Raw genomic sequence first — 27,901 nt, 5'->3', positions numbered from 1 at the left:
GTGGTTACCTGACACCACCAGAGTTACTGGAGGTGTCTTATGTGTGATTGGTGGGAGTAGGGAGCCATCTAGCGCCCGAACCTGCACAGGCGAGGTAAGAGCCACCAGAGGGAGGGCGCCCTCTGGTGGTGGTGGGCCAGCAGTACCTCCTCTTCAGCGGCCCACACAACAGATTCTGTGGTTTTGTTTGTTTGTCAATTTTTTTAAAAAAACTTGAAAAACAGAAAATGATTACTAAGAGGACTTAAATTCATGAGTTTTTGCTGAATTTATTCATCTTAAGTCCCAATTAACCATAACACCTATGAAGCTATGATTTTTACTGTGGCTGTGGGACTCATGGAATATGTTGACGAATAACAAAAATGTTTTATCCTTGCTATGTGGGCTATGAATTCTTTTCCTGAATAATGTTTCAAGTTTGTCATCACTAATTTGCAGTAAAGAAGAAAGGTTTGGGCACCCTTCAGTCTACTTTTTTTCTTTCCCCTTTTACTGTGTTTTATTTTGTTGTATTTTTATGGTAGCGCCTTGAGATTTGCTTGTCAAATGTAAGGGGCTTTATAAATAAAATTTATTATTATTATTATTACTCTTTGATTCAGGTTTTACTTTCACACTGCAAATTCCAACTTTAATCTGGGAAAAATCTGAGTTTTTTTTTAGAATAATACCCTCATCTCCCTGCTCTGTGATTTTTTTTTTAATTTTCTTTTTCTACAATGGCCCAAATATGCAGGTGTATTATCACGCAGTTCTACTAATCTCATCAACTGCAGTATTATATTTATTTATCAAATCTCTAACTACTGTTATGAACAGTGGTCTTCATTATAACAATGTAACAGATACAATGAATGATTACCATGTGAATGATTAATATAATAACAGTCACAATGATGACGCACTAACAGTAGGTCATTGAATTGTATGAAGTACCTGGCATGCAGAGAAAATTTAAATGTCACTGCAGCTCAAGAGTCAACTATAATACAAGTAAAAGAATAAGAAAGATTATTGCACAGTGAATGTGCTGAACGTGTTATTACACTGACTGATTGAACAGGTAAAGACCGTGCAGACAGAATACACTATGTACACAAGATTTATATATTTGCAAGCCATACAGCATACAATGGAGGATAATAATAATTAAGCACATTGTAAAATCAAACCAGACTGAACGGGGAAGGGCACCAAAATTAATCAGCGCTATTAGCCTGGTCTGGAGAAGGCTTCCCACACAGAATATGGGATTTAAGTGCCACCACTTCATAAAAAAACAATCATGATAACTGGAAAACCCCACTTTAATCCCATTATCTAGGCTTTGTGAAATACCCCCCAGATTACTACTTACACTCAGACACACAAAAGCTTTTCGACTTGTGGGACTTCTAATATCGCAGATTTTTGCCAGGATGTTGTTTTTGTGTATATTTTCATCACGTGAGCGTAGGTGATGGATCAAAGGCCTCGCAGCAGGGCCTTTCGGAGTGAGGCACCCTGTGCATACAACAAACAAAAGGTCTACAGCTGTGGAAATACGCTTAAAGGATCGCGCGGAGGTGAGATGACATGTTTGAGTTATATTTTCAGTACCAGTGCCTGGAAAGTGCTGACTTCTTTTGATTTGTCACTTTTGCCCAGCCACTGAAGCCAACATGTCCCACACAGCAACTAAACTGGGCTACACCCCGCCAGACGGCGGCTGGGGCTGGGCTGTTGTCTTTGCTGCTTTCATCTCCATTGGATTCTCTTATGCCTTTCCAAATCCCTCACCATCTACTTCAAGGAGATTCAGGAGTATTTTTCAATTTCCTACAGTGAGATTGCCTGGCTGTCCTCAGTGATGCTCGCTTCAATGTATGCCGGAGGTTCGTCACTCTCACGCACTCATGTACTTTGCATGATGTGGCAATAGATTTGTTTGTTGTTTGTTTTTAATTGAAATCACCACAAAGGATATTTCAGTGACACTTTTAAGTCATCAAACTGGGTTAAAGTAGCTCAGAAGTAATTTTACAGTACATAACTCATACTGTAAAACCCAATGAGTTAGTTGAACTCAAACCATTTGAGAAAACTGATTTCTTTCAGCCATTTGAGTTTGAGCAAACTTAAATGAAATAATTTCAAAAATGTAATTCTTAAAGTTTTAGTATCTTAACAATTTACAGTTAATTAAACCTACGTAAATCTAGTTTATGTTTTCAATTAAAAAGTGAGCAATAAATTTCTGCCTAAAAAAAATTGCATTGTATTTTGGATTCAATTTTTGGATGCATTCTTTGGTTTCCTTGTTGACAGTAATCATCTGCTTTCTAATATATATATATATATATATATATATGCGTCATTCCCCGGTGGGCAGGCTTTGAGTGAGCACTGATCCACCCCTCTCGTTGTTTTTTCATTGCGAGGAAATGGCGGAATGATTTGGGCTTTGCTCCATCAGAATTATTTCAGAAACTGTTAAGCTACATTCACACCGGGTGCGACGCGAGCGACTGCAGCCACAGGTTGCCATGTAATCCCTATGTAAGGACGCGTTTTGGTGCCAAACCACGCAGCGCGACGCGATGGTCAGCGAGTGAAGCGAGTTTGAACGTTTTGCAGGTTTGTGGCGCGATATTGCGTCGCGTCACGTCGCGTTGCCCTCCTCCCCAAGTTCAAAAATCTGAACTTTTTCGTCTCGTTGCGCCGCGATGACCAATCAGGGACTGAATATGTAGTGACGTGGAGATGTCTGGAGTTTGACTGAAGATGTGAACATGTCCTGTATCTGGTAGCAGCCTGTGAGCAGACTTATGTCTCTTTTGTCCTTTATTTCACAATCATGACAGAGTTTTTGGAGCGAGCAGCAGCACCACAGCAGCGGGGAGCAGAGTTTCGTTTTATTTTTATTTTACGTGCGCACGCACGCGAATCGTCCTGGAGATTATTTTACTTATTAACTACACAGCTGTATAATAAAGCAAATTGTGACTGGTTTCTAAACACAATTATGACAGAGTTTTTGGAGCAAGCAGCAGCCCTACTTGCAGCAGCGGGAGCGGAGCTTTTTCTTTTCTTTTTTTTTACGTGCTCGCGCGAGCGAATCGTCTGTAGAGAATATTTTATTAATTAACTACACAGATGTATAATAAAACAAATGGTGACTGGTTTCTAAACACAATTATGAGAGTTTTTTGGGGGAAGAGCCAGCTGCAGCAAGCAGCGGAGTTTCTTTTTTTTTTTTTTTTAATTGTTTACATCAAGGTCCGTCATGTTAGCTTGACTGACAACTGGAGCCGGCAAGCGGAATGGAAGCTCCTCCTATTTGATGATGCACCGGGGCGAATTTTCGCAGCGAAAGTCCACCCAAGCAGAGCAACACACCGGGCGAAGGAGGCGCGTCCATCGCCTGGTGACCCACGCGAATTTGTAGCGTCTGATCGTGCCCGATGTGAACACGGCTTTAGAGACAGGCAGCTGGAAACCATTTGGAAAATTCATTTGGCTTTCGATGAAAATTTTTTGGGCTTCACAGAGATTAAGGAGTGTTACTACCGCTTTAAGGACGGCCCACAATGGTGCGCTCCGAGCCGCGATCGACAGGCAGAAATGACCATTTCATTTCTAAACGGATGGCTGTATGGCTCCGGGACCATTGTGTGCAATTTCTCTGGTTATCACAAGAGCTGGACATCAACCGTTAAAAGTGAAATCTTCCGGAAAATGGTTGATGTCCAGCTCTTGTGATAACCAGTGCGCCATTGTGGGCCGTCCTTAAAGCGGTAGTAACACTCCTTAATCTCTGTGAAGCCCAAAAAATTTTCACCGAAAGCCAAATGAATTTTCCGAATGGTTTCCAGCTGCCTGTCTCTAACAGTTTCTGAAAAAATTCTGATGGCGCAAAGCCCAAATCATTCCGCCATTTCCTCGCAATGAAAAAACGACGAGAGGGGTGGACCAGTGCTCACTCAAAGCCTGCCCACAGGCGAATGACGCAACCGACAGGCGTGAAAAAACTCACGCATGCGCACAAAGGTTCAAGCTTGGCTGACGTAAAAACATATGAATCAAATCCATATATTTTTTGCATAAAATAAAAAGGTCCGTTACTTTTCTAACAGACCTCATATATATATATATATATATATATATATATATATATATATATATATATATATATATATATATATATATATATATATATATATATATATATATATGCTAAATGGCAGCCCATGAACAGAACTTGCAGTTTTTTATAATGGTATAAACTCAGTTAAAATGAGTGAATGGAATACATTGGAAATACATCACCAACACTTAAATGCCCCAAAATTTTAAATGCACTCAAAGGAACTGAGTTGTTATTACAACAATTCATTTTTGAGTTAGTTTAATTAATGGAGATGAGCGACTATAACATTTTTCAAAGTTTGAGTTACATTAACTTAATTATTGTATTAAAATGGAGTGTTCGGTTTAACAATGCAGAAGTGAGGTATTTCTCTGTGCAGGACCTGTAAGCAGTATCCTTGTCAACCGTTATGGCAGCAGACCTGTGGTGATTGTTGGCGGCGTTTTGGTTTCAGCTGGAATGGTGCTCGCTGCTTTTGGCAGCACTATCATCCACCTGTACCTGTGTGTTGGAGTAATTGGAGGTAAATACCATCTTTCTTTGTTTTTTTTTACTTCTGTTCTTTACTGGTGATGATGTAGTTTTTGTTCATGCATTCCTTTTTGGTGGTCATACTGGTTAAATCGGGCTTTAAGAGTGTTGCAGTTGCTCTTTGGAATGTTTGCTTTCTGTTGCCTGTTTGGGACTGGCTGAGACAGAGGACAATGTCCTCCTACTGAAGTAAGGGTTAGACCCTCCCACCCACGTTCAGAAGAGGCACACTGATTACAAGGGCGGGCCACTTGATCGTTTAGAGTGGAAATGTTTGCACAAATAACAGAGCAACCATGTGCTGTGCAAGAAGATGCTGACACATATTCCTAAATTAAATGAAATGGAATATTGAGTTGTGTATTCCAAAACCCATATTTTTGCTCTTTAGAACTAATTTATTCGAGAAACACTATTTCAAAACTTTTTGTTGTTTATGTGTACATTAACTGTGTCAATAAATGATATATACTTTAAAGTAGAGGATACTTGGAGTAAGTCTTTTGCTTATGTCGGTCTATTGGGGAAGTTTTTTTGTACACCTAGATGGGAACTCAGTAGCTCTAATAGGCCCTTTAAGTGTATTAACCTCAAGGTCCAAATGTACTTAGTTTATCTACAGACAGCTTTGTGACAAGAGGTATCTTTTTGTTCCGCTTAAAAATGATCTTGTTATAAATGTCTTGGGGTTCCACATGAATCTGGATTCACACCAAAATAAAATTAGTTGTTTATTGGTTCATGCCCCATGCTACCACTAAGTTTACAGAAAATCTGCTGATAGCTTTTTGTGCAAAAAAATAGCCTTTGTACTACTGTCACAAGAAAAAAGCGTGTACGCTTAAAAATTTAACTTAACTATAACACAAATGTATTATTATTATACTACAGTGTGGTGGCCAAGTGGTTCGTGTGCTTGTATCCAGCATAGAAGGTTTCCAGTTCAAGATCACCTGTACCCATTTTCCAATGTGGACAAAGGGCTTCTGGCTTAAAACTTGTGCAAAATCAACAAGCATTTCCATATTGGATCTGCTGTGATGACGACCCCCAAGTGATAAAGGTAGAAGCCAAAAGAACTCACTTTTTTAATCATTATTATTTCAAATGACATTCAAAGTGATATGTTAGGTCCCACAAACTTAAAATCAGTATTCAAATCAAATTGCAATCCCAAATTCATTGTCTATATCCGAGGGTCATGGGGGTTGCTGGGTGCTGGAGCCTATCCCAACAATCATAGGGCATGAGGCGGGGTATAGCCTAGATAGGACACCAGTCTATTGCAGGGCTACATATAGACAGACACATTCACGCACACCTACGGTAAGTTTGGAGTCACCAGTTCATCAAATGTGCATGTGTTTGGAAGTAGGAGGAACCCGAAGCACCAGGATTGAACCCACATGAACATGGGATAAACATACAAATTCCACACAGGAACGATCCAGGTCAGAGGCAATTCCATGACCCTCTCACTGTGTGGCAGTAGTGCTACCCACTAAGTCACCGTGCCGCCCACAATCCCAACTTCAGTGCTCTCAAATGTGTAAAACCTAAAATTGCTGTATTTTCTGGTTTATAAGTCACAGGGGTTGCAACTTATACTCCATTGCAGTCAATGTATTTCATTTATTTTTATATAGCGCCAAATCAAATCAAATCAAAATCAAATCAATTTTATTTATATAGCACCAAATCACAAGAAACAGTTGCCCCAAGGCGCTTTATATTGTAAGGCAAAGCCATACAATAATTACGGAAAAACCCCAACGGTCAAAACGACCCCCTGTGAGCAAGCACTTGGCGACAGTGAGAAGGAAAAACTCCCTTTTAACAGGAAGAAACCTCCAGCAGAACCAGGCTCAGGGAGGGGCAGTCTTCTGCTGGGACTGGTTGGGGCTGAGGGAGAGAACCAGGAAAAAGACATGCTGTGGAGGGGAGCAGAGATCAATCACTAATGATTAAATGCAGAGTGGTGCATATAGAGCAAAAAGAGAAAGAAACACTCAGTGCATCATGGGAACCCCCCAGCAGTCTAAGTCTATAGCAGCATAACTAAGGGATGGTTCAGGGTCACCTGATCCAGCCCTAACTATAAGCTTTAGCAAAAAGGAAAGTTTTAAGCCTAATCTTAAAAGTAGAGAGGGTGTCTGTCTCCCTGATCCGAATTGGGAGCTGGTTCCACAGGAGAGCTGAGAGAACTTTTAAGACAACCTGATAATAATGAATTACAATAGTCCAGCCTAGAGGAAATAAATGCATGAATTAGTTTTTCAGCATCACTCTGAGACAAGACCTTTCTAGTTTTAGAGATATTGCGCAAATGCAAAAAAGCAGTCCTACATATTTGTTTAATATGCGCATTGAATGACATATCCTGATCAAAAATGACTCCAAGATTTCTCACAGTATTACTAGAGGTCAGGGTAATGCCATCCAGAGTAAGGCTCTGGTTAGACACCATGTTTCTAAGATTTGTGGGGCCAAGTACAATAACTTCTGTTTTATCTGAGTTTAAAAGCAGGAAATTAGAGGTCATCCATGTCTTTATGTCTGTAAGACAATCCTGCAGTTTAGCTAATTGGTGTGTGTCCTCTGGCTTCATGGATAGATAAAGCTGGGTATCATCTGCGTAACAATGAAAATTTAAGCAATGCTGTCTAATATTGCTGTATGGCTTGCCTCTACTGGTGGTTGGCTCTCACTGCGGTATTGTATCACTTCCTGTTCCGGAGCACAGCAGTGTTTTGCTGTATCTGTTAGCTGTTTAATCTGCGCAGTTAGATTGATCTAGTTACCTAGATAACGATTTGCTTCACAGTGTAATCTTCACGTGCCTTAACTAAAGCACTCCCTCTGCTGAATCACCTCTAAATTATTTACACATTATTCACTTTGTGTGTTTTTAGGAATCCGCTAGCTTAGCGCAGCTACTAGCTCTTAGCCGGTTTAGCATGGCGGCTTCTCCTGTCTCTCCCGCACTTTTCTGCTCTGGGTGTGAAATGTTTAGTTATTCCTCGGCCTCCTTTAGCAGTAATGGTACTTGTAATAAGTGTAGCTTATTCGTAGCTTTGGAGGCCAGGCTGGGCGAATTGGAGACTCGGCTCCGCACCGTGGAAAATTCTACAGCTAGCCAGGCCCCTGTAGTCGATGCGGACCAAGGTAGCTTAGCCGCCGTTAGTTTCCCTCTGGCAGATCCCGAGCAGCCGGGAAAGCAGGCCGACTGGGTGACTGTGAGGAGGAAGCGTAGCCCTAAACAGAAGCCTCGTGTACACCGCCAAACCGTTCACATTTCTAAACGTTTTTCCCCACTCGGCGACACACCCGCCGAGGATCAAACTCTGGTTATTGGCGACTCTGTTTTGAGAAATGTGAAGTTAGCGACACCAGCAACCATAGTCAATTGTCTTCCGGGGGCCAGAGCAGGCGACATTGAAGGAAATTTGAAACTGCTGGCTAAGGCTAAGCGTAAATTTGGTAAGATTGTAATTCACGTTGACAGTAATGACACCCGGTTACGCCAATCGGAGGTCACTAAAATTAACATTGAATCGGTGTGTAACTTTGCAAAAACAATGTCGGACTCTGTAGTTTTCTCTGGGCCCCTCCCCAATCGGACCGGGAGTGACATGTTTAGCCGCATGTTCTCCTTGAATTGCTGGCTGTCTGAGTGGTGTCCAAAAAATGAGGTGGGCTTCATAGATAATTGGCAAAGCTGCTGGGGAAAACCTGGTCTTGTTAGGAGAGACGGCATCCATCCCACTTTGGATGGAGCAGCTCTCATTTCTAGAAATCTGGCCAATTTTCTTAAATCCTCCAAACCGTGACTATCCAGGGTTGGGACCAGGAAGCAGAGTTGTAGTCTTACACACCTCTCTGCAGCTTCTCTCCCCCTGCCATCCCCTCATTACCCCATCCCCGTAGAGACGGTGCCTGCTCCCAGACCACCAATAACCAGCAAAAATCTATTTAAGCATAAAAATTCAAAAAGAAAAAATAATATAGCACCTTCAACTGCACCACAGACTAAAACAGTTAAATGTGGTCTATTAAACATTAGATCTCTCTCTTCTAAGTCCCTGTTAGTAAATGATATAATAATTGATCAACATATTGATTTATTCTGCCTTACAGAAACCTGGTTACAGCAGGATGAATATGTTAGTTTAAATGAGTCAACACCCCCGAGTCACACTAACTTCCAGAACGCTCGTAGCACGGGCCGAGGCGGAGGATTAGCAGCAATCTTCCATTCCAGCTTATTAATTAATCAAAAACCCAGACAGGTCTTTAATTAATTTGAAAGCTTGACTCTTAGTCTTGTCCATCCAAATTGGAAGTCCCAAAAACCAGTTTTATTTGTTGTTATCTATCGTCCTCCTGGTCATTACTGTGAGTTTCTCTGTGAATTTTCAGACCTTTTGTCTGACTTAGTGCTTAGCTCAGGTAAGATAATTATAGTGGGCGATTTTAACATCCACACAGATGCTGAGAATGACAGCCTCAACACTGCATTTAATCTATTATTAGACTCTATTGGCTTTGCTCAAAATGTAAATGAGTCCACCCACCACTTTAATCATATCTTAGATCTTGTTCTGACTTATGGTATGGAAATTGAAGACTTAACAGTATTCCCTGAAAACTCCCTTCTGTCTGATCATTTCTTAATAACATTTACATTTACTCTGATGGACTACCCAGCAGTGGGGAATAAGTTTCATTACACTAGAAGTCTTTCAGAAAGCGCTGTAACTAGGTTTAAGGATATGATTCCTTCTTTATGTTCTCTAATGCCATATACCAACACAGTGCAGAGTAGCTACCTAAACTCTGTAAGTGAGATAGAGTATCTCGTCAATAGTTTTACATCCTCAATGAAGACAACTTTGGATGCTGTAGCTCCTCTGAAAAAGAGAGCTTTAAATCAGAAGTGCCTGACTCCGTGGTATAACTCACAAACTCGCAGCTTAAAGCAGATAACCCGTAAGTTGGAGAGGAAATGGTGTCTCACTAATTTAGAAGATCTTCACTTAGCCTGGAAAAAGAGTCTGTTGCTCTAGAAAAAAGCCCTCCGTAAAGCTAGGACACCTCTTTTACATAATTATTGTATGGCCTTGCCTTACAATATAAAGCGCCTTGGAGCAACTGTTTGTTGTGATTTGGCGCTATATAAAAAAATTGATTGATTGATTGATCTCATCACTAATTGAAGAAAATAAGAACCCCAGGTTTCTTTTCAGCACTGTAGCCAGGCTGACAAAGAGTCAGAGCTCTATTGAGCCGAGTATTCCTTTAACTTTAACTAGTAATGACTTCATGACTTTTTTTGCTAATAAAATTTTAACTATTAGAGAAAAAAGTACTCATAACCATCCCAAAGACGTATCGTTATCTTTGGCTGCTTTCAGTGATGCCGGTAGACCCCATTCCTACCAGGCTGCTCAAGGAAGCCCTACCATTATTTAATGCTTCGATCTTAAATATGATCAATCTATCTTTATTAGTTGGCTATGTACCACAGGCTTTTAAGGTGGCAGTAATTAAACCATTACTTTAAAAGCCATCACTTGACCCAGCTATCTTAGCTAATTATAGGCCAATCTCCAACCTTCCTTTTCTCTCAAAAATTCTTGAAAGGGTAGTTGTAAAACAGCTAACTGATCATCTGCAGAGGAATGGTCTATTTGAAGAGTTTCAGTCAGGTTTTAGAATTCATCATAGTACAGAAACAGCATTAGTGAAGGTTACAAATGATCTTCTTATGGAAGGGTGATTCCATAATTTTTTCCTCAGAATTGAGTGATTCCATATTTTTTTCCTCTGCTTGGTCTAAAAAGTAACCGTTACTGACTGCCACAATATTTTTTTCTTGATTTCTTATAGTGTTTCTTAAAGCCAGAAAGTTTCCATTTGAAATGACTTTAGTTTTGTGTCATGTGTGTGATCTGCTTTTTTTCTACAAAATTAAACAACTGAATGAACATCCTCCGAGGCCGGTGATTCCATAATTTTTGCCAGGGGTTGTACCAAAGGGGGACTAGAAGCAGAGAGCATATCTCACCCATATAGGCCTCTCTTCATTGGCTTCCTGTTAATTCTAGAATAGAATTTAAAAATCTTCTTCTTACTTATAAGCTTTTGAATAATCAGGTCCCATCTTATCTTAGGGACCTCATAGTACCATATCACCCCAATAGAGCGCTTCGCTCTCAGACTGCAGGCTTACTTGTAGTTCCTAGGGTTTGTAAGAGTAGAATGGGAGGCAGAGCCTTCAGCTTTCAGGCTCCTCTCCTGTGGAATCAGCTCCCAATTCGGATCAGGGAGACAGACACCCTCTCTACTTTTAAGATTAGGCTTAAAACTTTCCTTTTTGCTAAAGCTTATAGTTAGGGCTGGATCAGGTGACCCTGAACCATCCCTTAGTTATGCTGCTATAGACTTAGACTGCTGGGGGGTTCCCATGATGCACTGAGTGTTTCTTTCTCTTTTTGCTCTGTATGCACCACTCTGCATTTAATCATTAGTGATTGATCTCTGCTCCCCTCCACAGCATGTCTTTTTCCTGGTTCTCTCCCTCAGCCCCAACCAGTCCCAGCAGAAGACTGCCCCTCCCTGAGCCTGGTTCTGCTGGAGGTTTCTTCCTGTTAAAAGGGAGTTTTTCCTTCCCACTGTCGCCAAGTGCTTGCTCACAGGGGGTCGTTTTGACCATTGGGGTTTTTTCTTAATTATTGTATGGCCTTGCCTTACAATATAAAGCGCCTTGGGGCAACTGTTTGTTGTGATTTGGCGCTATATAAATAAAATTGATTGATTGATTGATAATAATACTGCCTAAGGGAAGCATGTATAAAGTGAATAAAATTGGTCCTAGCACAGAACCTTGTGGAACTCCATAATTAACCTTAGTCTGTGAAGAAGATTCCCCATTTACATGAACAAATTGTAATCTATTAGATAAATATGATTCAAACCACTGCAGCACAGTGCCTTTAATACCTATGGCATGCTCTAATCTCTGTAATAAAATTTTATGGTCAACAGTATCAAAAGCAGCACTGAGGTCTAACAGAACAAGCACAGAGATGAGTCCACTGTCTGAGGCCATAAGAAGATCATTTGTAACCTTCACTAATGCTGTTTCTGTACTATGATGAATTCTAAACCCTGACTGAAACTCTTTAAATAGACCATTCCTCTGCAGATGATCAGTTAGCTGTTTTACAACTACCCTTTCAAGAATTTTTGAGAGAAAAGGAAGGTTGGAGATTGGCCTATAATTAGCTAAGATAGCTGGGTCAAGTGATGGCTTTTTAAGTAATGGTTTAATTACTGCCACCTTAAAAGCCTGTGGTACATAGCCAACTAATAAAGATAGATTGATCATATTTAAGATCGAAGCATTAATTAATGGTAGGGCTTCCTTGAGCAGCCTGGTAGGAATGGGGTCTAATAGACATGTTGATGGTTTGGAGGAAGTAACTAATGAAAATAACTCAGACAGAACAATTGGAGAGAAAGAGTCTAACCAAATACCGGCATCACTGAAAGCAGTCAAAGAGAACGATATGTCGTTGGGATGGTTATGAGTAATTTTTTCTCTAATAGTTAAAATTTTATTAGCAAAGAAAGTCATGAAGTCATTACTAGTTAAAGTTAAAGGAATACTCGGGTCAATAGAGCTCTGACTCTTTGTCAGCCTGGCTACAGTGCTGAAAAGAAACCTGGGGTTGTTCTTATTTTCTTCAATTAGTGATGAGTAGTAAGATGTCCTAGCTTTACGGAGGGCTTTTTTCTAGAGCAACAGACTCTTTTTCCAGGCTAAGTGAAGATCTTCTAAATTAGTGAGACGCCATTTCCTCTCCAACTTACGGGTTATCTGCTTTAAGCTGCGAGTTTGTGAGTTGTACCACAGAGTCATGTTGTTAAAGTGTAGTGACACGGACCCACAACAGGGGGCGTAAATGAATGGACAATGAATGAGGTGTGGGTGTGTGCACACCCAATAACACAGTCAGCAAAGCAGGTGGGAATTGCAGCTCCACCTCCGCAATACTGAACACAGTCAGTCCACTAAACCCGACCAGTTGCTTGTCTTATGAGTCGTGAAGGGTGAGCTCCGTCACCCTGCCGTCAACGACTGGTTCTGCCTCCAGCTGACACAAGCACTTAGGTCCTTCTGAAATGGATAAACAAACTGTTACGTGCAATACAGCACAGAAAAACGGCTGAGAGAATTACCTCTAATGGTAGGCGATATCTCGGCAGCGGGGTGGAGATGTCGTCCGGCTTTTATGGAGTGGTTGATGAAGTGGAGATTGGTGACAGCTGTCATGAGTCGATGAGTGACAGCTGTCACTCCCGGCTGTTCCCGTGAGGCGGCAGCGCCCTCTTGTGCCTGAAGCCCGCACTTCAGGCAGGGCGCCCTCTGGTGGTGGGCCAGCAGTACCTCCTCTTCAGCATCCCAAACAACAGGACCCCCCCCTCAACGGGCGCCTCCTGGTGCCCGACCAGGCTTGTCGGGGTGTCGGGTGTAGAAGTCGGCCAGGAGGGCCGGATCCAGAATGAAGCTCCTCTTCACCCAGGAGTGTTCTTCGGGTCCATACCCCTCCCAGTCCACCAAATACTGGAACCCCCGGCCCATACAACGGACGTCCAGGAGCCGGCATACTGTCCCAATGGGCTCCCCATCGATGATCCGGGCAGGAGGCGGCGCCGGTCCGGGAGCACAGAGGGGTGAGGTGTGGTGTGGCTTGATCCTGAAGACGTGAAAAACAGGGTGGATCCGCAGTGAAGCTGGGAGTTGGAGCTTCACTGCGGCTGGATTGAGGACTTTGAGGATCTTGAATGGGCCAATGTATCTGTCCTTCAATTTCGGAGAGTCCACCTGGAGGGGGATGTCCTTCGTTGACAGCCACACCTCCTGCCCGGGCTGGTATGCAGGGGCCGGGGAACGCCGGCGGTCTGCATGGGCCTTAGCCCTCGTCCGGGCCTTCAACAAGGTAGAATGGGCGGTGCGCCACACCCGACGGCATCTTCACAGGTGGGCTTGGACCGAGGGCACACCGACCTCTCCCTCCACCACGGGAAACAATGGGGGCTGGTACCCCAGACACACCTCAAACGGGGAGAGGCCGGTGGCAGAGGACACCTGGCTGTTATGTGCGTACTCGATCCAGGCCAGATGGTCACTCCAGGCCGCCGGGTGCGCGGAGGTCATGCAGCGGAGGGCCTGCTCTAGTTCCTGGTTGGCCCGCTCTGCCTGTCCATTCATCTGTGGGTGATATTCGGACAAGAGGCTCACGGTGGCCCCCAGTTCTCTGCAGAAACTCCTCCAGACCTGTGAGGAGAACTGAGGACCACGATCCGAAACAATGTCAGTCGGTATCCCATGCAGACGCACGACGTGGTGGACCAGGAGGTCTGCTGTCTCCTGGGCCATTGGGAGCTTCGGGAGGGCCACAAAGTGGGCCGCCTTGGAGAACCAGTCCACTATCGTGAAGATGGTGGTCATGCCCTGGGATGGCAGGAGGCCCGTGACAAAGTCCAGGCCAATGTGGGACCAGGGCCGACGAGGCACCGGGAGCGGTTGCAGAAGTCCTTGTGTCCTTGAGTGGTCTGCCTTGCCCCTGGCACAGGGGGTACAGGCCTGAACATATTTCTGGATGTCGGCTTCCATGGATGCCCACCAGAAGCGCTGCCGGACCACTGCCACGGTCCTTCGCACCCCTCGGTGACAAGAGAGCTTGGAACCGTGACAGAAGTCCAGGACTGCAGCTCTGGCTTCTGGTGGGACGTAGAGGCGGTTCTTCAGGCCCATGCCTGGGTCCAGGCTCCATGCCAGGGCCTCCCAGACGGTCTTCTCCACGTCCCAGGTGAGGGTGGCCACGATAGTGGACTCAGGTATGATGGATTCCGGCGGATCCGACAGCTCTGTTTTGACTTCATCTTCGTGTACCCGGGACAAGGCATCCGACCTCTGGTTCTTGGTCCCGGGGCGATAGGTGATCCGGAAGTCAAAACGCCCGAAGAACAATGACCAGCGGGCTTGCCTGGGGTTCAGCCGCTTGGCGGTCCTGATATACTCCAGGTTCCGATGGTCTGTGAAAACTGTGAATGGCTCCGAAGCTCCCTCCAACAGGTATCTCCACTCCTCAAGAGCCTCCTTCACCGCAAGAAGTTCCCGATTGCCCACGTCATAGTTCTGCTCTGCCGGGGTCAACCTGCGAGAAAAGTAGGCACAAGGGTGAAGACCCTTGTCGGACTTCCCGCTCTGGGATAACACGGCTCCTATCCCTGAGTCAGAGGTGTCCACTTCAACCACAAACTGGTGGCAAGGATCGGGCTGCACCAGAACTGGTGCAGTCGAAAACTGACGTTTCAACTCCCTAAACGCGGCTTTGCGCCGATCCGACCAGGTGAAGGGGACTTTTGGGGAGGTCAGGGCTGTCAGGGGACTAACTACCTGACTGTAGCCCTTAATGAACCTCCTGTAGAAATTTGCAAAGCCGAGGAACTGTTGCAGGTTGCTAAGGCTTGTAGGTTGGGGCCAATCTCTCACCGCCACAACCTTGGCCGGATCAGGGGCGACGGAGTTGGAGGATATGATAAACCCCAGGAAGGACAAAGAAGTGCGGTGGAACTCGCACTTCTCGCCCTTCACAAACAGCCGGTTCTCCAACAACCACTGCAGGACCTGACGTACATGCTGGACATGAGTCTCAGGATCCGGGGAGAAGATGAGTATATCGTCTAGATATATGAAGACGAATCGATGCAGGAAGTCCCGCAAGACGTCATTAACCAAAGCTTGGAACGTCGCGGGGGAGTTAGTGAGACCGAACGGCATGACCAGGTACTCAAAGTGACCTAACAGGGTGTTAAATGTTGTCTTCCACTCGTCTCCTTTCCGGATCCAAACCAGGTGATACGCATTCCTAAGATCCAGTTTTGTGAAAATTTGGGCTCCATGCAAGGGCGTGAACACTGAATCCAACAGGGGCAAAGGGTATTGATTGCGAACCGTGATCTCGTTCAGCCCTCCGTAGTCAATGCATGGACGGAGTACGCCATCTTTCTTGCCCACAAAAAAGAAACCTGCACCCATCGGGGAGGTGGAGTTCTGGATCAGCCCGGCAGCTAATGAGTCCCGGATGTAGGTCTCCATTAATTCGCACTCAGGACGTGAGAGGTTGTACAGCCTGCTGGACGGGTACTCAATGCCCGGGATCAAATCAATGGCACAATCGTATGGATGGTGCGGGGGAATGGTGAGTGCTAGATCTTTGCTGAAGACATCAGCAAGATCGTGGTACTCAACCGGCACTGCCGTCAGATTGGGGGGGACTTTAACCTCCTCATTAGCTATTAAACCGGGGGCAACCGAGGATCCTAAACACTCCCGGTGGCAGGTTTCGCTCCACTGAGCCACAACCCCAGACGGCCAATCAATCCGGGGATTGTATTTTACCATCCACGGGAAGCCCAAAATCATGCGGGAGGTAGAAGGAGTAACAAAAAACTCAATCTCCTCCCGATGATTCCCAGACACCACCAGAACTACTGGTTGTGTCTTGTGTGTGATTAATGGGAGAAGGGTGCCATCTAGTGCCCGTACCTTCAGAGGTGAAGGAAGCGCCGCCAGAGGGAGCCCTACCTCCCTTGCCCATCTGCTGTCCAGCAGATTCTCTTCTGACCCCGTGTCCACCAGTGCTGGGGCTTGAAGGGTTAAATCCCCGCTCAGGATCGTAACTGGGAGACGTGTGGAAATACGTGTATGTCCCACGTGAATGTCTTGGCCCACCCTTAACCCAGTTTCTAAGGGCGGGCATTCATGTTTAACCGCTTGGGGTAGTCTCTCTGCTGATGCTTACTTGAGCCGCAGATAAAGCACTCCCCGCGGGCCAGTCTCCTCTGTCTGTTAGTTGATCTGAATTTGGCCCTGCTCGTGTCCATAGCATCGTCAGCAGGGGGAGCTGTTGCCACACGGAGTGCTGAGGCTGTGGAGCGTGGGGAGGGCGGAACCTTTTCGGACCCGGAAGGGAGAGGGACGGCGCGTGCCCAGCCACGTCCTTCGTCTTGCTCCCGACGGTGTTCTTCTAATCGATTGTCTAAACGTATGACTAAATCGATAAGTCCATCCAAATCCCGTGGTTCCTCCTTGGCCACCAGGTGCTCCTTCAGGACTGGCGACAGTCCGTTTATGAAGGCGACGCGGAGCGCAGTCGTATTCCAGCTGGACCTCGCAGCCGCGATGCGGAAGTCGACTGCATATTCAGCTGCGCTCCGACGCCCCTGTCTCATAGACAGCGGCACGGTTGATGCGGTCTCGCCTCTGTTAGGGTGATCAAAAACCGTTCTGAACTCCCTCACAAACCCAGTATAAGAGGTAAGGAGCTGTGAATTCTGCTCCCAAAGCGCTGTAGCCCAAGCGCATGCCTCACCTCAAAGCAAATTAATTACATAAGCCACCCTACTGGCGTCTGACGCGTACATCACGGGACGCTGTGCAAAGACGAGCGAACACTGCATTAAAAAGTCAGCGCACATCTCCACACAACCCCCGTATGGCTCTGGGGGACTTATGTATGCTTCAGGGGATGGTGGGGGGGGGGGGGGGGGGGGTCGTTGAATGACCATTGGAATGTCTATATTCGGCACCGGGTCAGCAGGAGGAGAAGCTGCAGCAGTGCCCTGAGCGCGCGCTTCCACTTGCGCGGTGAGAGCCTCCATCCTGCGATTGAGGATGATGTTCTGCTCGGTCATTAGATCCAACCGAGCAGTAAAGGCAGTGAGGATTTGCTGCAACTCACCAATCACGCCTCCTGCAGAAGCCTGTGCACCCTGCTCTTCCATTGGCTGTCCAACAGATGGTTGACGCCCCTCGGGATCCATGACGTTGGCCGAGATATCCTGTTGTGAAAGTGTAGTGACACGGACCCACAACAGGGGGCGTAAATGAATGGACAATGAATGAGCCAAAAATAGAACACTTTACTGTTGTGAATGTGCACAACGAAATACAGACAGTTACAGAATTTGTATGCAGTCAATCTACAGAGGTGACGTGTGGGCAGGCTCGAGGATAGAAGACGTCTGTCCAGAGAAGAACCGGATCCCACACGATTTCCACTGCCACCGAACCCGGAGGATACTGGAGCCGCCAAGTCCCAAGTCCCCAGGTGGGCACCGTCTCCGGCTGTCGGATCTGGTACTGCTGGCAGGAAGCAGAAACAGTTAGGTGTGGGTGTGTGCACACCCAGTAACACAGTCAGCAAAGCAGGTGGGAATTGCACCTCCACCTCCGCAATACTGAACACAGTCAGTCCAATAAACCCAACCAGTTGCTTATCTTATGAGTCGTGAAGGGTGAGCTCCATTACCCTGCCGTGAACGATTGGTTCAGCCTCCAGCTGACACAAGCACTTAGGTCCTTCTGAAATGGATAAACAAACTGTTACATGCGATACGGCACAGAAAAACGGCTGAGAGAATTACCTCTAATGGTAGGCGATATCTCGGCAGCTGGGTGGCGATGTCATCCGGCTTTTATGGAGTGGTTGATGGAGATTGGTGACAGCTGTCATGAGTCGATGAGTGACAGCTGTCACTCCCGGCTGTTCCCGTGAGGCGGCAGCGCCCTCTCATGCCTGAAGCCCGCACTTCAGGTAGGGCGCCCTCTGGTGGTGGGCCAGCAGTACCTCCTCTTCAGCGGCCCACACAACAAGTCAGGCACTTCTGATTTAAGGCTCTCTTTTTCAGAGGAGCTACAGCATCTAAAGTTGTCCTCAATGAGGATATAAAACTATTGACGAGATAATCTATCTCACTCACAGAGTTTAGGTAGTTTGGTATATGGCATTGGAGAACATAAAGAAGGAATCATATCCTTAAACCTAGTTACAGCGCTTTCTGAAAGACTTCTACTGTAATGAAACTTATTCACCACTGCTGGGTAGTCCATCAGAGTAAATGTAAATGTTATTAAGAAATGATCAGACAGAAGGGAGTTTTCAGGGAATACTGTTAAGTCTTCAATTTCCATACCATAAGTCAGAACAAGATCTAAGATATGATTAAAGTGGTGGGTGGACTCATTTACATTTTGAGCAAAGCCAATCGAGTCTAACAATAGATTAAATGCAGTGTTGAGGCTGTCATTCTCAGCATCTGTGTGGATGTTAAAATCGCCCACTATAATTATCTTATCTGAGCTAAGCACTAAGTCAGACAAAAGGTCCAAAAATTCACAGAGAAACTCACAGTAACGACCAGGTGGACGATAGATAGGTTTTTGGGACTTCCAATTTGGATGGACAAGACTAAGAGTCAAGCTTTCAAATGAATTAAAGCTCTGTCTGGGTTTTTGATTAATTAATAAGCTGGAGTGGAAGATTGCTGCTAATCCTCCACCTTGGCCCGTGCTACGAGCATTCTGGCAGTTAGTGTGACTCGGGGGTGTTGACTCATTTAAACTAACATATTCATCCTGCTGTAACCAGGTTTCTGTAAGGCAGAATAAATCAATATGTTGATCAATTATTATATCATTTACTAACAGGGACTTAGAAGAGAGAGATCTAATGTTTAATAGACCACATTTAACTGTTTTAGTCTGTGGTGCAGTTGAAGGTGCTATATTATTTTTTCTTTTTGAATTTTTATGCTTAAATAGATTTTTGCTGGTTATTGGTGGTCTGGGAGCAGGCACCCTCTCTACGGGGATGGGGTAATGAGGGGATGGCAGGGGGAGAGAAGCTGCAGAGAGGTGTGTAAGACTACAACTCTGCTTCCTGGTCCCAACCCTGGATAGTCACGGTTTGGAAGATTTAAGAAAAATGGCCAGATTTCTAGAAATGAGAGCTGCTCCATCCAAAGTGGGATGGATGCCGTCTCTCCTAACAAGACCAGGTTTTCCCCAGAAGCTTTGCCAATTATCTATGAAGCCCACCTCATTTTTTGGACACCACTCAGACAGCCAGCAATTCGGGAGAACATGCGGCTAAACATGTCACTCCTGGTCTGATTGGGGAGGGGCCCAGAGAAAACTACAGAGTCTGACATTGTTTTTGCAAAGTTACACACCTATTCAATATTAATTTTAGTGACCTCCGATTGGCGTAACCGGGTGTCATTACTGCCGACGTGAATTACAATCTTATCAAATTTACGCTTAGCCTTAGCCAGCAGTTTCAAATTTCCTTCAATGTCGCCTGCTCTGGCCCCTGGAAGACAATTGACTATGGTTGCTGGTGTCGCTAACTTCACATTTCTCAAAACAGAGTCGCCAATAACCAGAGTTTGATCCTCGGCGGGTGTGTCACAGAGTGGGGAAAAACGGTTAGAGATGTGAATGGGTTGGAGGTGTACACGGGGCTTCTGTTTAGGACTACGCTTCCTCCTCACAGTCACCCAGCCAGCCTTTGCTGGCTGCTCGGGATCTGCTGGGGACCAGCTAATGGCGGCTAAGCTACCTTGGTTCACACCGACTACAGGGGCCTGGCTAGCTGTAGTATTTTCCAAGGTGCGGAGCCGAGTCTCCAATTCGCCCAGCCTGGCCTCCAAAGCTACGAATAAGCTACACTTATTACAAGTACCATTACTGCTAAAGGAGGCCGAGGAATAACTAAACATTTCACACCCAGAGCAGAAAAGTGCGGGAGAGACAGGAGAAGCCGCCATGCTAAACCGGCTAAGAGCTAGTAGCTGTGCTAAGCTAGCGGATTCCTAAAAACACACAAAGTGAATAATGTGTAAATAATTTAGAGGTGATTCAGCAGAGGGAGTGCTTTAGTTAAGGCACGTGAAGATTACACTGAGAAACAAATCGTTATCTAGTTAACTAGATCAATCTAACTGCGCAGATTAAACAGCTAACAGATACAGCAAAACACCGCTGTGCTCCGGAACAGGAAGTGATACAATACCGCAGTGAGAGCCAACCACCAGCAAAGTCACAGCAAAGTTGCCTCAAGGTGCTTCACACAAGTAATGTCTAACCTTACCATCTCCCCTGAGCAAGCACACAGGCAACACTGGAAAGGGAAAACTCCCTCTGGCTGTCCAAGTTAACTACACCAAAAGTCCAAGTTAACTACACCAAGACCTGAGAAACTGCATTTCGTTCTTATGTCTTGTACTGTTACAAGTATTATTATTATTGCTTATCCTTGCACACGCTGTTTGATGAACATTTTCCTGTACTTGCACTCGCCTTGTGACGTAACGTGAATTTCTTCTCTGTGAGATCAATAAAGTTTATCTTATCTTATCTCATCTTCTGCCTGTAAGGGTCAAGTGACAATAAAAGTGAGTCTGAGTCTGAGTACTGTCTCCTGCTCTATTCACACTGTATACATCTGATTTCTGCCATAACACCGCAACCTGTCACATGCAGAAGTTTTCAGATGATACAGCTATTGTGGCCTGTATCAAAGAGGGAGAGGAGAGAGACTACAGGCAGTTGGTGGAGGACTTTGTGGCTTGGTGCCAAAAGAACCAGCTCCAGCTGAAGGTCCTGGACTTTTTTTTTTTATTTTTTTTATTTAATATTTATTTAATTCATTTAAGAGAAAAAAAAAACAGAAAAGCAGAAATAACAAAACATTACAAACCATTGAATGAAAAGGAGCAGATTGGAAGAACAAGTCTTATATATTCTGCCCCTTTTTTACAATACAATCTTGCAGTATCAAGCATCATTAATCAACATAATTTAACAGATTACATTTCTATGACTATGTCACATGCCACCGACTTATCTCATAAGTTTAACCATTATTTAAAAGATTACATCCCTAACAGATTACATTTTAAACTTCAAACATTCTAAACATTATTAACAGATTACATTTTTGGCTTTATCACAGCCCACTGACTTACTTCAGAAGGAAGCCTTCAGTGCCTCAGCCGGTACGCATAGAGGGAAGTGATGTGGAGATGGTAACATCCTACAAGTACCCGGGAGTAGTGTTGGACAATAAGCTGGCCTGGACAGCTAACACAGACCTTCTTTACAAGAAGAGCCAGTCCGGCCTGTAGTTTCTTCGAAAGCTGGGCTCATTTAACATCTGCTCTAAACTGCTGCACATTTTATAAGTCAGTGGTGTCAAGCGCTCTCCTCTATGGTGTGGTTTGTTGGTGCAGCACCAGTAAGAAGAACATCTCCCGCCTGAATTAGATCATTAAAAAGGCAGGGTCAGTGGTGGGACTGAAGCTGGCTCCAGTGGAAGAGGTGGTTGAGCAGAGGACTCTGTCCCAGTTCAAGGCAATGATGAACAATGCCTCACACCCTCTAAATGAGGCCTTCAGAAAGAGGAGCAGCAGACTGCTGTCCCAGCGCTGCTCCACAGACAGACTGAGGAAGTCCTTTGTGCCTCGTGCCATTAGATTGCACAATACTCTGACCTAGCAAGAGAGTCCAATTTTACAAACTGACAGACTGTTTTTAATGTAATGTTATTGTTGGGAAAGTGTAGGAACACGGACCCACAACAGGGGGCGCAAATGAACGGACAATGGAGTAAGTCAAAATAACAAAGCTTTACTGTTGTGAATGTGCACAACGAATACAACCAATCACAGCAATGGACAACAGTCAATTCACAAAAGTGTCGTGTGGGCAGGCTCGAAGATAGGAGACGCCTCTCCAAGGTAAGACCGGAACCACACGGCTTCCTCCGCCACAGGACCCCGGGAATACTGGAGCCGCCAAGTCCCGAACTCCCAGGTGGCCACTGCCTCCGCGTGTCGGACCTGGTACTGCTGGCGAGGAACAAAGGACAGTTAGATGGGGGCGCGTTTGCACCCAGGACTCCGAACAGCAGGGAAGTTACCTCCACCTCTCGTTGGAACAGTAATCCACAAACTAGCACAATCCAAAAAGATACACTCCGTAGCTTCGATACGTAACCTCTCTGGTAGAAACGATATCTCGGCAATGAGGTGGAGGTGCCGTCCTGCTGATATACCCCACAGATGATTGCCGTCAGCTGTCTCAGGTGATGGGTGACAGCTGTCACCGTAGCTGCTCACGTGAGGCGGTGGCGCCCTCTGGTGCCTGGAGCCCGCACTCCAGGCAGGGCGCCCTCTGGTGGTGGTGGGCCAGCAGTACCTCCTCTTCAGCAGCCCACACAACAGTTATTGTATTTTAGTAATTTATTTGTTGTGTGACGTGTTTGTGAGCAGCGGGCCAAATGTAATTTCCATCGGGATCAGTAAAGTTCTTATCTATCTATCTATCTACACTCTAAGAAATAAAATGTTGAATTTAATTGATAAAGTTAAGGTAACTTTTTCCACATAACTTTGTCAATCAAGTGCAACACAATATTGGGATTTAAGTAATAATGTTTCATTTGATTTAATTAATGTCAATGACAATGTTGTTTTGCGCTTAATTAACAATGTTATGTGGAAAAAGTTACCTTAACTTTATCAATTAAATTCAACATTTTATGCCTAAGAGTGTATGTTTCATTTCTAAGAGTGTATCTAATAAATAGTACACTACAACAATGCACAAAAATCCCAAATTATACAGCTGATAATACAGACCGGTCACAGGTGTGACTTATACACCGGAAAATGTGTTGAGAAAAGTAACAAAATAATCTTTGATCGCATTTTATATTCTCTTAAGCTTTTCTGTCCTTAACGCAAGACAATGAATGCCAAATTTTCCAAGACCCAGCTTGTTAAAAATAAGGACATATTTAAAACATGTCAAATTAAATCACAGCTTGTTTATCAGCAAAAGTTCTATAACCATATGTAAATACACTGAATTTGAGATTGTGAGTTGATGTTAACCACAATTTTAAAGTGTGTTGAACTTACAGTACATAAAGTGACTTTGCATAAAGTGATATTTTCCAAGAAATGCTGAAAGGTTTGTGCAGGGGGGAAAAAAAATCTGACAGCATTTAAGAGATGTTTAACAAATGCTTTTCTTGTAAATGTTGATGCTTATGTTTTTTTAGTCAAATGCATGAATATTTCATTGTAGAGAATAATTTGAAATTTGAAATGTTCATTTGCGTAACATAAATACTATTCTGAAAAAATGTACAAAATTTAAAATACATTTCACATGAAAAAGTAGAGTTGTTTGTGTAATTTTGGGTTGGAGATATTTCCATTTGATTGATTTAAGAAGTTATGTGCAGAAGATAGAATATGTCGTGTCTAAAATTAAATGTTCTTCACATTTCTTGTTTCTGTATTTATTATTTCAACAGGTTTTGGTCTGGCCTTCAACCTGCAGCCAGCCTTAACCATTATAGGTACATACTTCCATGTGAAAAGGCCACTGGCAAATAGTCTGGCTATGACGGGCAGTCCGGTTGTTCTCTTCACTCTGGCTCCTCTCAACCAGTTTCTCTTTGATTCTTTTGGCTGGAGAGGCAGCTTCCTCATCCTGGGATCCATCACCATGCACTGCTGTGTAGCAGGTGCTCTGATGAGGCCAGTCAACAAAAAACTTAGAGCCAAACAAGTAACGGACCCGCCAGAGTGCAGCAGGGAAGAAAGTGCTGTTGCAGAGACCAGTGCACAGAGAGACCTGCTAACTGAGGAAAACCAAACTCAGAAAAGTCAAGGCTGTATACACAAATTCATAGACTTCTCTCTTTTCAAACACAGAGGTTTCCTAATTTATCTTACTGGAAATGTGGTGATGTTTTTTGGATTTTTTGCCCCTGTAGTTTTTCTGGCTCCATATGCCAAAACCCAAGGGATTGATGAATACTCAGCTGCTTTTTTGCTGTCTATTTTTGCACTCGTGGACATGTTTATAAGACCAGTTACAGGTCTCTTGGGTAACAGCAAGTGGGTTCGGCCAAGGATACAATATTTCTTCAGTTTTGCTGTTTCCTACAATGGTGTGTGCCACCTGTTATGCCCGCTGGCAGATGGATACACAGGCCTTGCGGTTTACTCCGTCTTCTTTGGTTTTGCATTCGGTATGCTGTCTGCACTGCTCTTTGAAGTTCTGATGGACTTAGTTGGAGCCCATCGATTTTCCACTGCTGTTGGACTTGTCACCATTATCGAGTGTGCCCCAGTGCTTCTCGGACCTCCACTTTCAGGTCTGTAAATGCAGTCCTATGGTTAACTTTTTGTAAAACTTTTTATTTTTTAGCAAAGTGTTTATCTTCTCTTACAGGAGCTCTGGTCGATATATCTGGAGACTACAAATACATGTACTATGCCTGTGGTGTGTTTATGCTGACGTCCGGCATTTTCTTCTTTGTCATGCATTACTTCAACTACAAGAGACTAGACGAGGAGAAAAAGCAGAGTGTGGGTGGTGCACTGAAGACGTCTGTGATCGAGGAGGAAGACGTAGGACAAGTTAGAACAACACAAGCTGTTAAAACTGTGGACAAAACAGATAAATGAACTTAACAGATGATCCACCTGAGCACTATGTCAGGAAATATTAGCTATTAGTGACTGAAGGACAGGTTCTTTTTTTTTCAACCTGAGTTGTATTAAAACATTAAGTAATAAAGCCTTTGACTTCACTATTTTTGACAACTGCAATGTATGAGAGAAATACTTTTTTTTTTTCAAAAAATTGTTAGTAAAAGGAAATGAGCACGTTGCCCATGGGGATCCATGGGCTCTAGATTGGGTAGTGTTTATAAAAAAGGTAGCTGACATTTTCAAGGGTGGTAATAAATTATGTAAACTTTCTATAATGATTTCTGTTGCTCTATAAAAAAGCCCTCCGTAAAGCTAGGACATCTTACTACTCATCACTAATTGAAGAAAATAAGAATAACCCCAGGTTTCTTTTCAGCACTGTAGCCAGGCTGACAAAGAGTCAGAGCTCTATTGAGCCGAGTATTCCTTTAACTTTAACTAGTAATGACTTCATGACTTTCTTTGCTAATAAAATTTTAACTATTAGAGAAAAAATTACTCATAACCATCCCAAAGACGTATCGTTATCTTTGGCTGCTTTCAGTGATGCCGGTATTTGGTTAGACTCTTTCTCTCAAATTGTTCTGTCTGAGTTATTTTCATTAGTTACTTCCTCCAAACCATCAACATGTCTATTAGACCCCATTCCTACCAGGCTGCTCAAGGAAGCCCTACCATTATTTAATGCTTCGATCTTAAATATGATCAATCTATCTTTATTAGTTGGCTATGTACCACAGGCTTTTAAGGTGGCAGTAATTAAACCATTACTTAAAAAGCCATCACTTGACCCAGCTATCTTAGCTAATTATAGGCCAATCTCCAACCTTCCTTTTCTCTCACAAATTCTTGAAAGGGTAGTTGTAAAACAGCTAACTGATCATCTGCAGAGGAATGGTCTATTTGAAGAGTTTCAGTCAGGTTTTAGAATTCATCATAGTACAGAAACAGCATTAGTGAAGGTTACAAATGATCTTATGGCCTCAGACAGTGGACTCATCTCTGTGCTTGTTCTGTTAGACCTCAGTGCTGCTTTTGATACTGTTGACCATAAAATTTTATTACAGAGATTAGAGCATGCCATAGGTATTAAAGGCACTGCGCTGCGGTGGTTTGAATCATATTTATCTAATAGATTACAATTTGTTCATGTAAATGGGGAATCTTCTTCACAGACTAAGGTTAATTATGGAGTTCCACAAGGTTCTGTGCTAGGACCAATTTTATTCACTTTATACATGCTTCCCTTAGGCAGTATTATTAGACGGCATTGCTTAAATTTTCATTGTTACGCAGATGATACCCAGCTTTATCTATCCATGAAACCAGAGGACACACACCAATTAGCTAAACTGCAGGATTGTCTTACAGACATAAAGACATGGATGACCTCTAATTTCCTGCTTTTAAACTCAGATAAAACTGAAGTTATTGTACTTGGCCCCACAAATCTTAGAAACATGGTGTCTAACCAGATCCTTACTCTGGATGGCATTACCCTGACCTCTAGTAATACTGTGAGAAATCTTGGAGTCATTTTTGATCAGGATATGTCATTCAAAGCGCATATGCGCTTTTTTGCATTTACGCAATATCTCTAAAATTAGAAAGGTCTTGTCTCAGAGTGATGCTGAAAAACTAATTCATGCATTTATTTCCTCTAGGCTGGACTATTGTAATTCATTATTATCAGGTTGTCCTAAAAGTTCCCTGAAAAGCCTTCAGTTAATTCAAAATGCTGCAGCTAGAGTACTAACGGGGACTAGAAGGAGAGAGCATATCTCACCCATATTGGCCTCTCTTCATTGGCTTCCTGTTAATTCTAGAATAGAATTTAAAATTCTTCTTCTTACTTATAAGGTTTTGAATAATCAGGTCCCATCTTATCTTAGGGACCTCATAGTACCATATCACCCCAATAGAGCGCTTCGCTCTCAGACTGCAGGCTTACTTGTAGTTCCTAGGGTTTGTAAGAGTAGAATGGAAGGCAGAGCCTTCAGCTTTCAGGCTCCTCTCCTGTGGAACCAGCTCCCAATTCGGATCAGGGAGACAGACACCCTCTCTACTTTTAAGATTAGGCTTAAAACTTTCCTTTTTGCTAAAGCTTATAGTTAGGGCTGGATCAGGTGACCCTGAACCATCCCTTAGTTATGCTGCTATAGACTTAGACTGCTGGGGGGTTCCCATGATGCACTGAGTGTTTCTTTCTCTTTTTGCTCTGTATGCACCACTCTGCATTTAATCATTAGTGATTGATCTCTGCTCCCCTCCACAGCATGTCTTTTTCCTGGTTCTCTCCCTCAGCCCCAACCAGTCCCAGCAGAAGACTGCCCCTCCCTGAGCCTGGTTCTGCTGGAGGTTTCTTCCTGTTAAAAGGGAGTTTTTCCTTCCCACTGTAGCCAAGTGCTTGCTCACAGGGGGTCGTTTTGACCGTTGGGGTTTTACATAATTATTGTATGGCCTTGCCTTACAATATAAAGCGCCTTGGGGCAACTGTTTGTTGTGATTTGGCGCTATATAAATAAAACTGATTGATTGATTGATTGATTGATTGATTGATTGATTGATTGATTTTAACTGAAAGTGCAGGAAATTAAAATAGGAAAGTTTTGTGAATAATTGTATTTATTATTTGGCACATTTAGTTGATGTCATGTTTTACAACTAGCAAGGCTGAGATATTTTCTTTGTTCAGAGCTTGTCTGGTTACCAGGGACTGATTAATGGTGATATTAACAGCCATTGTTCACTGTTTTTTTCTCCAACAATATTAGTTCTATAAACGTTCTGTTTTTGCAACATTCATCC

The 27,901-nt window shown here is 43.9% G+C and overlaps 1 protein-coding gene across 1 annotated transcript; it reads left to right on the top strand.

Annotated features, from left to right (window-relative positions):
- Positions 1 to 496: 496 nt before the first annotated feature.
- LOC117512729 (monocarboxylate transporter 2-like) lies at positions 497 to 25,163 on the top strand. The gene is given in 6 exon segments (XM_034172913.1): positions 497 to 509; positions 1,600 to 1,770; positions 1,773 to 1,877; positions 4,512 to 4,655; positions 23,905 to 24,753; positions 24,831 to 25,163. Coding segments are annotated over 5 exon segments (1,440 nt in total). The 5' UTR covers positions 497 to 509; positions 1,600 to 1,664; the 3' UTR covers positions 25,067 to 25,163.
- Positions 25,164 to 27,901: the final 2,738 nt, after the last annotated feature.

The sequence above is a fragment of the Thalassophryne amazonica genome, chromosome 6, assembly GCF_902500255.1.
Source record: "Thalassophryne amazonica chromosome 6, fThaAma1.1, whole genome shotgun sequence".
NCBI classification, from domain to species: domain Eukaryota; kingdom Metazoa; phylum Chordata; class Actinopteri; order Batrachoidiformes; family Batrachoididae; genus Thalassophryne; species Thalassophryne amazonica.
This window is presented reverse-complemented; position numbering and strand designations above follow the sequence as displayed.